This window comes from Physeter macrocephalus, chromosome 17 (assembly GCF_002837175.3).
Source record: "Physeter macrocephalus isolate SW-GA chromosome 17, ASM283717v5, whole genome shotgun sequence".
Lineage (NCBI taxonomy): Eukaryota > Metazoa > Chordata > Mammalia > Artiodactyla > Physeteridae > Physeter > Physeter macrocephalus.
Window position 1 is genome coordinate 9,572,662 of NC_041230.1, and position 14,989 is coordinate 9,587,650.

Consider the following 14,989-nt stretch of genomic DNA (forward strand, 5'->3'; position numbering starts at 1 on the left):
ACGAAAGGAAGGAAGAAAGAAAAGAGTTTATTTAGTCTGTAGCTAAGTGAAAACTTGAAGCAATCATAGAAATGTGACTAATTATGTTAGGTGTGATAATAGCTCTCTGATTTTGTAAAAAATAGTCTATATTTAAGAGATGCCTATAGGCGTAAGAGATGCCATCAGGGATTTGCTTTAAATTATTTCAGCATGTAAGATAAAAAGGAAAAAGGGATAGATTAAGCAAATGTGGCAAAATCTTGACCATTGTTAAATATGGGTGATGAATATACGGGGTCCATTGTATTTTCTCTTTTTGACTATTTTGGACGTTTTTCATAATTAAGAATTAAAATCTTTAATTTTTAAAGCCTGAATTTTACCAATACTGCTACTGTGTGAACTAGGGCAATGGTTTAACCCTTCCTCATGTTACAATGGGAAAAACATCACTTACCTCACTGAGGCTTCAACATAGTAGGAATGGTGATCTTGAAGTATCCCTCAACGGATGTTAAGCTCTCTTTGTAAGAGTCATATCCCTTCTGAGAATGGACAAGATGTTTAACCAAGAAAGGAAATACTACTTCCTGCAATTTACTGAACTATCCTCCTTCTGGAAAAGGAGGAGGCAAATATGACAGAAGAGCCCATAATACTAGGTCAGTGGGGCTGAATGGAGAGCTGAATTCCCACTCCCCACCTCCCCACCTCACTCGCACCACCCACAGAGGTGAGGCAGTCCTAGGCAGAGCTCTAATGCCCCCCACTAGGCTCAACAGGGACAGCTGAACTCTCAGCAGCAAGGAGGTAGAGGCAGTTGGCCCTCTGCCACCCCCCCACCAGCCCACCCGCTCCCCCACACACAGTGTCAAAAGGGCCCAGAGGGAAGGTGAACTTCCATTCCCATCTGGACCTGTGTACTACACCTAAACAGGTGACTTCTTGCCAAAAAAGATCAAATGGGATCCAAAGTCTTGCAACATTGTACCCCAAATATCCAGGATACAATTAAAAAAAAAATCACCCATCATACCAAGAACCAGAACAATCAGAACTTGAATGAGAAAAGAACAATCAACAGACATCAATACCAAGACAATTTAGATGTTGGGATTATCTGAAAAGGATTTTGAAGTAATTACATAATCCTCCTTTTTGTCTCAGCTAGTTTGAGTTGCGTTTTCTATTTCTTACAACAGAAAACTGCGTTTTCTATTTCTTATAACCTAACGGTTATAAACATCCATGAGCTCCAGTAGCCCACCACAGTGTCTGGTGTTGGCCCTGGATTTCTTATGGTAACATGAAACTTGAGATACCATAGAACTTAAGCAACCAGTGTCCTGGAAGGTAAGGTCCAGAAGAAAAAAAAAATGTGGGAACAACTAAGTCCTACAGTATTGCACAGGGAACTCTACTCAATATTCTGTAATAACCTATAAAGGAAAAGAATCTGAAAAAGGATATATATATACATATATATATATATATGAATTACTTTGTTGTGCAGTTGAAACTAACACAACATTGCAAACTAGCTATACTCCCCCCAAAAAACAAAGCAAAACAGCTGTGGGAAACTGTCCACTACCTCCAGTAAATATACACCTGAGTAAACCGTTCAACCAAGCAAACTTGAAAAATACAGAAGCATCTGAGAAGCATGGGGTGCTGTCCAAAATGCTCTGTGCCTTAACAGCTTAGTTCAACATCCAAAATGCATATTATAATATGTTCCCCCTTCTTTGTAGACCCCTTGCCAGGAAGTTTTATGGAATGAAAACCAAGTTTCTCTTTTTCCATTCAGTCTGTTCCTGTCACCAAAGACCCAACAAAAGAAAAATAGTGAAACTTACACTTATACACAACTGATGGTACACTGTCCAGAGAAAGTCTTAAATTATGCAATAAAAAATCGAGCCCTTTACTACTTGAAAAGTGAAGCTGAGCAGGACTGGAGCCAATGGCAAAAATCTAACACTCAAATTGTAGACTGCATGATTTAACATATTTTTATTAAATTATTATTTCCTTGAATTAATTTTTAAGTCTTCTTCCAAGAATCCTTTTCCTAGTACAATTTATTGTGACTACTTGGGATTCAGCTCACTAACATTTTCAAATGTTTGTCCTATTCCTCTCCTTCAAGTGAGACAAAGTCCAGGGCACCTGCTCTGTTCGGCACTGGTTCCAGGTCACGGTCATACAAGCAGTAAACAGACTTCCTGCCCCCATGGAGCTTACATTCTACTGGACATGGATTTTGTCACATCCATCATTATACTTTTCCTAAAGTCCTGATGGTACTTCTCATTTTTAAAGCTTCTCCCCCGTGTAGATTCTATTGAATGTAAAGGCTCTGAATGAAATCTACTGCACCATCCTTACAAGGTTTCTCTGCTGTGCATTCTCTTGAGAATTGTGACATTTTCGGCTCTATTGGACACGTTGGCCATACTCATACAACAAATAGGTCTCCTCCAATGGAATTCGGATGATTGTAAAAAAAAAAAAAGCAGCTCCCTCCTGAATGCTTAAAATACAACATTTTATAAATAGCCCCTGTTGTGGGTGTTTTCTGATGAAAATGAGAAGTCTAAATTCTGAAGAACACTTTTATCACACTCTCTGCGTGTAATGGATTGATCACCACTATGGACTCTCTGATGAACCTGAAGACATGAACTCTTGCTAAAGCCCTTACCACAGTCAAAACATTTGTAGGGTTTCTCTCCTGTATGGACCCTCCGATGGGCTTGAAGATGGGAGGTCTGACTGAAGCTCTTCCCACACATGCCACACTTATAGGGTTTCTCTCCCGTATGGATCCTCTGATGAACATGAAGGTACGAGTTCCAGATGAAGCCTTTCCCACATTCTTCACACTTGTAGGGTTTCTCCCCTGTATGGACTCTCTGATGGGCTTGAAGATGGGAGCTCCAACTGAAACCCTTCCCACACACATCACACGTGTAGGGTTTCTCTCCGGTGTGGACCCGCTGGTGGTCTTGAAGATGTGAGCTCTGACTGAAGCCTTTCCCACATGTGTCACATCTGTAGGGCTTCTCTCCTGTGTGGACTCTCTGATGGGCCTGAAGATGGGAAATCTGACTGAAGTCCTTCCCACATGTGTCACATCTGTAGGGTTTCTCTCCTGTGTGGACTCTCTGATGGGCCTGAAGATGGGAATTCCGGCTGAAGTTCTTATCACACACATCACATTTGTAGGGTTTCTCGCCGGTGTGGATTCTCTGATGGGCTTGAAGGTTGGAGGCCTTACTGAAGTCTTTCCCACATACCTCGCATTTATATGGTTTCTCTCCAGTGTGAACTCTCTGAAGAGGACCAGCGCTCTGACTGAATATCCTGTCACATGCCTTCCATTTGGACCTTTTGTCTTGAGGGTAGGCTGTCTGATGGGCTTGAATTTCTGATGGCTCATTGAAGCCTTTACTACACAGCTCACATTTCCAGGATTTCTCGCCAGTGTTGTCTACACAGTGACTGTTGAGGTCTAAGCTATGACTGGAGCCCTTCCCACACCTGCCACCCCTACACAGATTCTCCCTCGGGTGAATGGGCTCATGAGTGGGAAGGGAGGAGTTCTGAATGAAGCTCTCAGCAGCACACACCCCACATCTGTAGGGTTTCTCCCCTGCGTTGGATCTCTGATGGGTCTGCGGATGTGAGCTCTGACCCAAGTCCACCCCACACTCATCATTCCCACTGCATTTCCCTCCTCTGTGAACACTGTAATGAATGTGAAACACTGAGTTATACGTGGTGCCCTTCCCACACTCACTACACACGTGGGGCTTCTCTCCTATATGCAACTGCTGATGAAGTTCAACATCATAGCCAAGGCTGACACCTTTTCCAGTCTCATCAGAGGTCTGCTCTCCTGAGTGGACGATGCTATGCTGGGATGTGTTCTTCACAGAGTCTTTTCCATGATTATTGTGGCCACAAGCCTTCTCGCTTTTGTGTACTTCCTGATTGCCATGGTGATGAGAGATCCTTCTCATGACACAGTGACACAGTTTATCTTTTATGTCAATTTGCTGACACCTACTCTGATAATTCTGTGACTCTCTCAGATACATTTTCCTCCAGAAATCCCAGGAGGTCTGAGTTGGAGACTCTTGATTTTTTATACTTGTGGAACTCTCCCCTTGAAGCTTTCCTACATAGTTCTCATCTTCAGGAACCTGAGTAGATTCTCCTGACCATGCCTCACAGGAGGAATCATCTTGTTTTGGCAACTTCTTGCCTTGCAGATTTATTATTGAGTCCTGAGTTCTGGTTAATTTACTTGTAAACTGTTCCCATATCTGCCAGCACATAAGGCCTTCATGTAAAAGCTGTCTTAATCCTGCTTCTTGAAGAGTCTCTATCTCATTTTGGTTCCCGTGTCCTGGAAGGATAAAGAGAATTCAGAGATGAAAGTGAGGACAAGTTCAGGGACAAAAAATATTTCACAGGTCGACCGTGCTGGGAGACCCTATTCAACCAGTGGAGAGTTCAGCTGGACTCTATCTTTGTTTTCTCATGCTTATGGAAACAAAGAGCTGATAAGTAGCCTCCTATTCACTACGTGTTAATGAGACTCATTTAGAACTAATATACCGAGACTTATGTATGAGGTCAAAATTAGAAATACAGTGCTACAGAGCAGGGGACGTGCTCAGCAAAAGTGAAAAGAAAAGATTTGCAAAGGGAAACATCTCCTCTGTCCTGATAATGAACCCATGAGATGATAACTTTATTTCCTTAATTTAGCCATTATATGCACATGTTAAAACGTAAGCTAGATTTGAGAGAATTCTTCTGTATTTCAATGATGTCCTAATATATAATATTCAACTAGTGAACATTATAACTGGGAATAAAAACTAGAAAACTTATTCCCTTAACTGACACATCCTATGGAAGTAAAAAATCCTATGATAATTATTGCCACTTAATTTGGCTGAATTTTCTGATAAGCCTGAATGGCTAATATTATCTTCCAGGTTTTGTAGATATGAATCTGCAAATACCAAAAGTCGTTGTGGTAGCCAGCATCCAAGACAGTCCTCAGGAGGTATCCACACCCTAATGAAGTTGCCTCCACAACCTTTCAGGATTGGTCTGCGAAGCCAACAGGATATGGCAGACGTGATGGTATGTCACTTCCAAGGTTATGTCATAAAAGACACTGTGATTTCTGCCTTCTACTCCCTTGGGTGTAATTAGCTTGGGGAAACCAGCTGCCATGTTTTGAGGGCATTCAGGCAGCCCTAGGCAGAGGCCTGTTTGGCAAAGAACTGAGGCCTCCTGCCAACAGCCAGGAAAGAACTGAGGCCTCCTGTCAACAACCCTGTGAATGAGCCCATCTTGGAAGCACATCCCTTGAGGCCCATCAAGCCTTCAGAGAATTGCAGCTCATGCAGACTCCTTGAGATCTTATGAGATCATGAGCCAGAACTACCTTGCTAAGCTGCCCCCAGATTCCTGACTCACAGAAACTATAATGCCTGTAGTTCTAAGCTGCAAAGTTTAAGAGCAATTTGTTATACAGCAATTGATGGCTAATATGAGTACCATAGAAATTAAAATTAGATTAGACATTCATCAGAAGATTAACAGTGTTCTGAAATAATCCTTTCATCATACTGATATATTCTCCACTCATGAGCTGTCTGCAGGAGGAGTGGACAGTGAGATCCACTTAGCACCATTCTCTGTGAGCTGCAAGGACTCAGACCTGCATGGTTCTCACCTGAACACCCAGCTCCTTGGGTTTCTGGCTCCATCACCCAAAGCTTCTCTTTTCTCCCCAGCTGTAGTATCATATCTAATTTGAAAGGTTGATATCCTGTGAAAAAGAAATGGCACATGTGTAAGGTGAGTACACTAAAGGCAAAATTTTTAATTCCAATTCTACAATCTTCATGCACTGTAAGTAGTATTTTTCCAAATTCTGATCGTGACCTGTTGTAATAAATACCTCTTATGCTGTGATCTGGTAGACAAATACACAGATGTACATCACCGAATCGAGGGATTGAATGACTCGATCCTAACCACTATCTACTTTTATCACATCTCCTTTCCTGTCTTTAACTCACAATTTCTGTTGCACTATATGCAGTTCCTGACAAGAAGCTATGCTATTCCGTCCTATTTCATTAAGTGCAATAATGACACAATTTGCTAATTGACTTTAAAGCCCCACCAAGATGTTGCAACTACAATTTGAGAAAATAGACAAGGTAGAGATGAGATGTCCCACTGGGATGAGAAAATTCAGGGCCCCAGATTCAGGGAAGCATTTCAAGAGCCCCAAGTCTTAAACGTTTGAAACCAAGGCACTCCTGAGGGTTGACACTGAGTCACAGGGTGCCCGTCCTCACCCACTGAGAGCAGGTTCTGGAAGTTCTCCAGCATCACGTCTCGGTACAGCTTCCTCTGGGTGGAGTCCAGCAGCCCCAGCTCCTCCTTGGTGAAGGTCACAGCTACGTCCTTGAAGGACACTGGCTCCTACGACATCAAGCACACACACAGCCTCAATCTTATGATCAGTGGCCACTGGGAGAGGGACAGCACTTAGTGGGTGGAGATGGTGGGTGGGAAGTTGTTCTAGATCCTGGGGACCTTGAGTCTACCTTATGTAGTTTCCTCCTCTTCTCCATCCTGCATGTCAATGCCACATGCTAAATACTGAAATATACTTATGATCACTGACTTTTTTTTTTTTTTGGCAGTGCCTTGCAGCATGCAGGATGTGGGATCTTAGTTCCTTGACCAGGGATGGAACCTGTGCCCCCTGCAGTGGAAGTGAGGAGTCCTAACCACTGGACTGCTGGGGAATTCCCTTATGATAGTTGCTTTAAAATCCTGATCAGATGGATGAAACTTGAGGACATTATGCTAAGTGAAGCCAGCAAGTCACAAAAGGATTATGTGTATGATTCCACTTATATGAGATACCCAGAGTAGTCAAATATATAGAGACAGGAAGTAAAGTGATGTTTGCAAGACACTGGGGGGCGTGGGGGATAGGGAATTACTGTTTAATGGGTATGAAATTTCACTTTGAGAAGATGAAAAAAGTTCTGGAGATGTGTGGTGGTGATGGTTGTACAACAGTGTGAATGTACTTAATACCACTGAACTGTACACTTAAAAATAGTTTGAATGGTAAATTTTATGTTATGTATACATATATTTTGAAATTATTTTATTTTTGGCTGCACTGGGTCTTAGTTGTGGCACACAGGATCTTTAGTTGCAGCATGCAGGTTCTTAGTTGCGGCATGCAGGTAGGATCTGCTTCCCCGACCAGGGATTGAACCCGGGCCTCCTGCATTGGGAGCGTGGAGTCTTACTCACTGGACCACCAGGGAAGTCCCTGTTATGTATATTTTACCACAATAAAAAATGTCCATCAAGAGGTGAATGAATAACCAAATTGTGGTATATCCATGCAATGAAATACTATGCAGCAATAAAAAGGAACAAACTATTGACCTGTATTCAAAAACATTCTGATGAACAAATGAAGCCAGACACAAGAAGAGCATATACTGTATAATTCCATTAACGTGAAACTCAAGAAACTATGAATCTGATCTGGAGTGACATAAAATAAATCAGTTATTGCCTACAGCCAGGGATGTGGGATTGGGATTAACTGGGGCACCAGGTAACCTTTTTGGTGATGGAAATGGTCTACATCTAGATTGTGGCAGTGGTCACATGGGTATGTATATTTGTCAAAATTGATCAAATACCTTTATTATATGTATATTACATGTAAATTTCACCCCAAAATGATTTTAAAAGACACAAGAAAACAAATCGACAAATCACAGAATGGAAACAGAATGGAAAAAAATTACAGTACGTATATCTAGCAAAGGACTTGAACTCACAGAACATAAAGAATTCCTCAATAATAAAAAGTAGAAGCCACATTTTTAAATGGGCAAATGACTTTAACAAACTTTTCATAAAGGATATGCCAATTGCAAAAACCCATGAAAAAGTATTCAATGTCATGTATCATGAGGGAAATACAAATTACAGTCACGGTGAGATGTCATTTCATTAGAATGGCTAAAATAAAAAAGATCTACAACACCAAATGGCGGCAAAGAGGTAGAACAAACTGGAACTTTCATGCACCGCTGATGAGTTGTTAAATGGTACAAGCACTGTGGAAAACAGTTTATATTCACCTACCACTTCTAGATGTTTACCCAAGAGATATGAAAACATATGTCCTCAACACCTGCGCAGAATGCTCATGGGAGCTTTATGCATTAACAATTAAAAGCTGCAAACAACTCAAAGGTCCTTCAAAAGGATAAGCAAACTGATATATTCATAAAATGGAATATAATAAAAAGGAATGAATTATTGACACCTGCAACAGCACAGATGAATCTCAAAAACTTTATGCGGGGTGAAAGAAGCCAGACACAAGAGTACATACACTATGATTTCACTGATTATATTTAATTTGAAAACAAGTAAATCTAGTGATATGATGACAGATCAGAACAGCAGATGCCTCCCGGGGGTAAGAAGCTGTCTTGAAAGAGACATGAGAGAACTCTTGGGGGTAATGTAGGTAATGTAAATGTTCTACTTCTTGTTTTGTGTAGTGGGCTAATGCAATTATACAACTTGCAAAATGGGGTATACAACTGTCATTGACCTGTAATTTTTGTAAGTAAATTATATTCCATTTTTAAAGCCCTATGCAAAAGTGTTATGAATCAAAGCAAAACGTATTCAGAGGTACAGCAGTCTGTATGCTTAACTGTAGCTTCTGAAATGTTAGACAAAAAATAGAAACCCTTCTCAGACAATACACAGAAGAATGCTGAGTCATAAAAACTCAACTGTTAACATTAAGTGAAAAAATAAAATTGAAAATTATACTGTGATTATAATTATATTAAGTATAACTGATTTACAAGCAGTGTAGTAGTTTGGGTTTTCAAAATTTCTTGATATCTATGGATTTCTGTACTCTTATTTGTGAAATGAAAATGATAAAATAAAACAAACCAAAACCAAAAATAAAAACTAGAACCAATAAAAAAGCAAGTACCTGGGAATTCCCTGGTGGTCCAGTGTTTAGAACTCTGCATTTTTACTGCAGTGGGCTCAGGTTTGATCCTTGGTCAGGGAACTAAGATCTCGCAAGCCACGCATGGCATGGCCAAAAAAAAAAAACCAAAAAGGCAAGTACCTGGCATATAACGAACACAGGTTTTCTTCCTTTATCCTTCCCATGGGAGAGAAAAAAGGATGTGTCTAATCTTTGAGAAAAGAGATGTAATTTTAAGAGATAAAACTCAACTCACCTGGAACTTGGTCATTTTCTCCAGCCCCTTCTGGGGAAGGGCAGAGTCCTGGGAAGACACAACTGGCAAAGGAGAAGGAAGCCATGAGACGTAGGTCCAAGCCCAAGTGGTGGCTCTGTGTGAATCACCAGCCCCCCAGCCAGGGGCTCCTGTGCAGTGAACAATCTGCTCAAGCCTAAGCAGCGAGGCTCACACAAGAGTCCCTTGTGGTGGCTCCCAGGGTTCAGGGTCATCATTCTCGCCCTGGGTATCAGGGGAAATGAAAGGCAGTGGAATGTACCGGTATGAGAGTGCACTCTGGGGCCAACAGGTCTGGGGGCAATCCTGGTACTGCTACTGTGACATAATATACTGGTTTCCGCCCCCAGCTCCTGACACGGGGCTCCTGAAATCCTCGTAATTTCCTGGATGCTAGGAGTGTCTTTTGTTCTAATGAGGTGACTCTTGGGGGCCTCCTGGATGGGGACTGTTCAGCAGAAAGACCAAAGCTTGATTAGATGGCTTGGAATGTTCAGCCGCACCCCCTACTGTCCAGGGAGGGGAGAGGGGTTGGAATGGAGTTAAGAGTTCATCATGCCCAAGTGAGGAAGCTTCCATAAAATCCCAATAGTATGGGGTTCGCCTTACGTCATATCCTTTAACAAACTAGCAAATGTTAAGCGTTTCTCTGAGTTCTGTGAGCCGCACCAGCAAATAACTGACTCCAAAGTGGAAGAGTCTTGCAAACCTCTGATTTGCAGCCAAGTCAGACAGAAGTCATGGGTAACCTGGGGGCCTTCTACTTGCAAACGGAATCTGAGGTGGGAGAGGGCGATCTCGTGGGACTGAGCCCTTGACCTGTGGGATCTGAAGCTATCTCCAGGAAAAGAGTGTCCGAATTGAGCTAAGTTGTAGGACACCCAGCTGGTAAAGTAGAATTAATTGCTCGGCGTGGGGAAAAACCCACCCACATCTGGTGTCAGAAATGTTGTGAAGGTGCTAGGAGTGTGAGAATAGAGAGGAACACAGGAGGAAGACTGAATTGTTCTTAAAGAGCTACTAACGCTGCTTAAGTTAATTAACCTCCCTCTGCCTCAAATCTGTCACCTGCAAAATGAGAACAGTGCTTCCTTACAGGATTGCTCAAATGTGCAAGTCAAACGTGTGAATAGATGGAAACTTATAACTGATTCCACTTCAGAAAAGCAGGTAAATATTATACATCATAAAACTGCTCTTGCAAATGTCCTTTGCCATCATTTCCAATAAAGGGGTCTTTTTAAAAAAAATTTATTTTATTTATTTACTTTTGGCTGCGTTGGGTCTTCATTGTGGTGCGTGGGCTTCTCATTGCAGTGGCTTCTCTTGTTGGAGAGCACGGGATCTAGACACACGGGCTCAGTAGTTGTGGCTCGCAGGCTCTAGCGCGCAGGCTCAGTAGTTGTGGTGCATGGGCTTAGTTGCTCCACGGCATGTGGGATCTTCCCGGACCAGGGCTTGAACCTGTGTCCCCTGCATTGGCAGGCGGATTCTTAACCACTGTGCCACCAGGGAAGCCCCAACGGGTCTTTTTTAACATCCACATTTCAGAGACTGTACAATGCTTTGTCTTAAGAAATTCATCTTTATCTCTGACAAGTCCATAGTTCTGACTGGCTATATTACTTAATAATTTCTGGCCCTGTAATGATGATTCTTTGATACCAGTATCTGGTTTTGTAAAAGGTATAAATACTTGCGAATTTTCTTCATGCAGCCAGAAGAGTCTCAATGGCACATCCCCCTCTGCCATGCTGACTGTAGTAAAGAAAAACTATTTTAAAATATGAGTGCTAGGGGATTCCCTGGTGGCGCAGTGGTTGCGCGTCCGCCTGCCGATGCAGGGGAACTGGGTTCGCGCCCCGGTCCGGGAGGATCCCACATGCCGTGGAGCGGCTGGGCCCGTGAGCCATGGCCGCTGAGCCTGCGCGTCCGGAGCCTGTGCTCCCCAACGGGAGAGGCCACAACAGAGGGAGGCCCGCATACCACAAAAAAAAAAAAAAAAAAAAAAAAAAAAATATGAGTGCTAGTTTTTTTTTCATGTTAAACAAAAGTCCAACAGAATGTCTCAATGAACAATATTGTAGTGGCCATAACAGATCCTAACTTATAAGGGTGCTTTGGGGATTAAGTGAGCAAGTCCAACAGCCCCGAACAGGCAAGTCCATCCAGACAGAAAGTAAATTAGTGGCTGCCAGGGGCTGCTGGGAGGGCAGCAAGTGAGAAGTGACAGCTCAGGGACATGGGGTTTCTTTTGGGGATGAGGAAAATGTTCTGGAATTAGCCGGTAGTGATGGCTGTACAACCTTGTGAATATACTAAAAACCAGTGAGTTGTATACTTTAAGGGTGACTAAAGCACAGTTTAGTATACTAAAGGGTGACTCTTATGATATGTGAATTACATCTCAAGTTAAAAAATAGGTGGAAAGAAAAGCCTTGGCTCAGTGCCTGGCACATAATACAAGCTCTCAGTAAGTGATGGTATGATGATTATTGCTCCCATTTAATGGATGAGGAAGCTGAGGATTCATGAGATTAAGTTACTGATAATCACAGAGCTGGTGAGACCTGACTAACCTGAAATCCAACTCTGACTCCGGAGCCCATGCTCTTAATCCAGTCACTGTGTCTCTAATCACAAACACACAAAAGAGATGGGAGGGGTGTCCTTGGGGAGGAGAGAAAGGGGAGTTGGAGGGTACGCACTCTGCTGAAAGTGACCTGCTGAGCGATATGGAGCCAGGGCATCAGGATTCTACCAACTCTTCTGACAGCTCTTTGCGTCTATTTCCACATCTATACAACGGGGATAAGGAGAATATCGAGCTCATAGGGGTGACAAGAGGTTTCAGTGAATACATGCAAATAAGCGTTAAATGTATGATAGCGCCTCATGTTCGTGGGTCCTGCTGCTTTAGGCAGAAGCACTCCCGTAGGGATGAGAGCAATGTATCCGCTCCCCCAAACTTGGAAGACAGATCATTCATAACCCCCAACTCCCTTGCGGTGGCTCTATATTTGCTGCACTCTCCTGCTCTGCTCTGCTCTGCTCAGCAACACGGTTTTGCAAGCAGACCTGACATTTCACCGTATTTTAGGAGAAAGCAAGTGGGGTCTGGGGTGCCTGGCTCGGCTCTGCTCGCCTCTCACGCTTCAAATAGCAGTCCCCAGATGTCTTCTATCGCCTGCGGGCGGCTGAGGGGATGGTGAGCAGTGAAGCATCTGTTTTGCTTCTGAGATGATTAACACATTTTTTTAATCCCAGCGCCTAGAATATAATGAGTGCTCAAAACACGTAGAATCAAAGGATGACCGAAGACACACTGTCGGGCAAGGATCAGACTGGTCCATCTCAGAGGTTCCTCTGAGCTGTAAAATTCTTTTTTTTTTTTTTTTTTTTGCCGTACGCGGGTCTCTCACTGCTGTGGCCTCTCCCGTTGCGGAGCACAGGCTCCAGACGCGCAGGCCCAGCGGCCATGGCTCACGGGCCCAGCCGCTCCGCGGCCTGTGGGATCTTCCTGGACCGGAGCACGAACCCGTGTCCCCTGCATCGGCAGGTGGACTCTCAACCACTGCGCCACCAGGGAAGCCCCTCAGCGAAGGGTTTTTAAATACAGTGTGAGGGAGGGGGTCACAGGTGTGTGACCAGCTCATGCACAATTCTCTGACTGGCTGATGGTGAGGTAACAGGGTGCTGTTTGGGGAATCTCAATCATCAACCTGGTTCCAACACATCTGGGATCTACCTGCTGGTGGTCAGCATGCAGTTAACTTCCTCCACCTGGTGGGGGGTTTAGTATCCGCAAAACAACTCAAGGATGTGGCTCAGAATATTATCTCTAGACCTTGAGGAGGAACTAAAGGTCCTCCTTGACTTTGTTTTACGGCTAAACTATTATTTTTGTCTTGCTTGACTGTTTTCCTTTGTTTCTGCGTTTTCTCGCTTATCTGACTAAATTTGCTCTTTGGAACTCAGGGAAGGGCTAGGAGACTAAAGCATTTTTTATAAACAAGAGGTGAGGGACACACGGTGGGTAGGGGAGGCCTGTCCCCAGGAAGGCCCCAGAGTGTCCCGCTCAGTTTCAAGAGTATGGCTTAAAGGTCAAGAACGCAGGCTGCCTGGGTTCAAATTCCCAGTTCTGTCTCTTCTCTGTTGTTTGACTTTGAGAAAATTACTTAAACTCTTCACCTATCAATGTTCTCATCTGTAAAATACAGATAATAACCACATCTTTGTTATGAAGATTAAGCTAATTAATGCATATAAAGGCTGTAGAAGAGTACCTGGCATTCACTATGTTAACAAATTATTATTACTCATTCATCAGCACGTCTCATCCAACCTCCCATTTATTCTATAAACATTAGACATTTGCCCAGGAGTAAAAATCTGCTAATGAATGAAGGAAATCTGTTGCCCAACTGAGAGTAGAAATGACACAGCACGATAAATTCTCTCACTTTGGGACAATGTTGCCAGGAGTCATGGGTCATTCCCTCCTCTCTGCAACCTCTTTGAGAAATCAGGGTCGGGAAAGGAAAGATATCATAATCGTGTCTCAGGTCCAGGATAAATCACAGCGGACATCCCCAGGCACCAGCTGGGGGTGAGACCCACTCCTTCCTTTAAAAAAGGTCGTGGGGTCATTAGGAATCCACGAAAACCCCTCTTCCCGCAGGGGTCAGAGAAGAGCCAGTGGCTCTGCAGCTGGAGCTCAGAACCCACCGCGGGCTCACAGAGGCTTTCAAGGACTGAGCTCTTCTCGAAAGAAATAGACTGCGAACGACCAACCGCCTTTTCGCAGGTGCCAGCGACCGGTTCTAAGCATTTTCACATCACGTAAATCTCACCACACGCCTACTAGGGAGGCACTACTATTAACTCCACTTTGCAGACGAGAAATGGAAAAGTGAAATAACTCTACGAAGAGTACATCCCTAAGAGACCGCAGAGCGTGCAGAAAGTAGGGGAGGCGAGGGAAACCGAGCGTCCGGAGACTCTCAAACCCGGAGACCGCGACCCCTGCCCGCCTACAACTCGGGTAAGCGCGAACCGCCCAAACACCGAGGTGACGAAAACCGTTGCCCCTGCCCTCCACGGCTTCCATTCCCCAACGGCGAGGGTGGCACCTGCGGATTCCACGCCCAGGCAGGCTTGGAAGAGACTCGGGTTCTAGGAACTGACTCACCTCCCAGGAGGTACTGAAGACCGCGGCCTCTCACTCCTGTAGCGGAAGGGCCCGGCCTACACGCCGCTCCTGGACCACACTTCCCAGAATCCCTCAGCGGAACAAGGGCTACACCTCCTCCCGTCGAGAGCGGAAGTGGCTCTGACTACCCGGAGCTGCTGGACTACACTCCCCAGAATCCTCGGCAAAGTAATGCCACGTTTTGTTTTGAAATATAAGCCGGGGCTTCCCTGGTGGCGCGGTGGTTGCGCGTCTGCCTGCCGATGCAGGGGAACCGGGTTCACGCCCCGGTGTGGGAGGATCCCACGTGCCGCGGAGCGGCTGGGCCCGTGAGCCATGGCCGCTGGGCCTGCGCGTCCGGAGCCTGTGCTCCGCGACGGGAGAGGCCACAGCAGGGGGAGGCCCGCATACCACAAAATAAATAAATAAATAAAAT

General features: G+C 44.2%; 1 protein-coding gene across 1 annotated transcript; it reads right to left on the reverse strand.

Annotated features, from left to right (window-relative positions):
* Window positions 1-2,551: 2,551 nt before the first annotated feature.
* LOC102992022 (zinc finger protein 233) lies at window positions 2,552-14,954 on the reverse strand. Its single transcript, XM_024132425.3, is given in 7 exon segments — window positions 2,552-2,666; window positions 2,669-4,399; window positions 5,747-5,842; window positions 6,381-6,507; window positions 9,345-9,406; window positions 12,071-12,160; window positions 14,554-14,954. Coding segments are annotated over 5 exon segments (1,998 nt in total). The 5' UTR covers window positions 9,360-9,406; window positions 12,071-12,160; window positions 14,554-14,954; the 3' UTR covers window positions 2,552-2,637.
* Window positions 14,955-14,989: the final 35 nt, after the last annotated feature.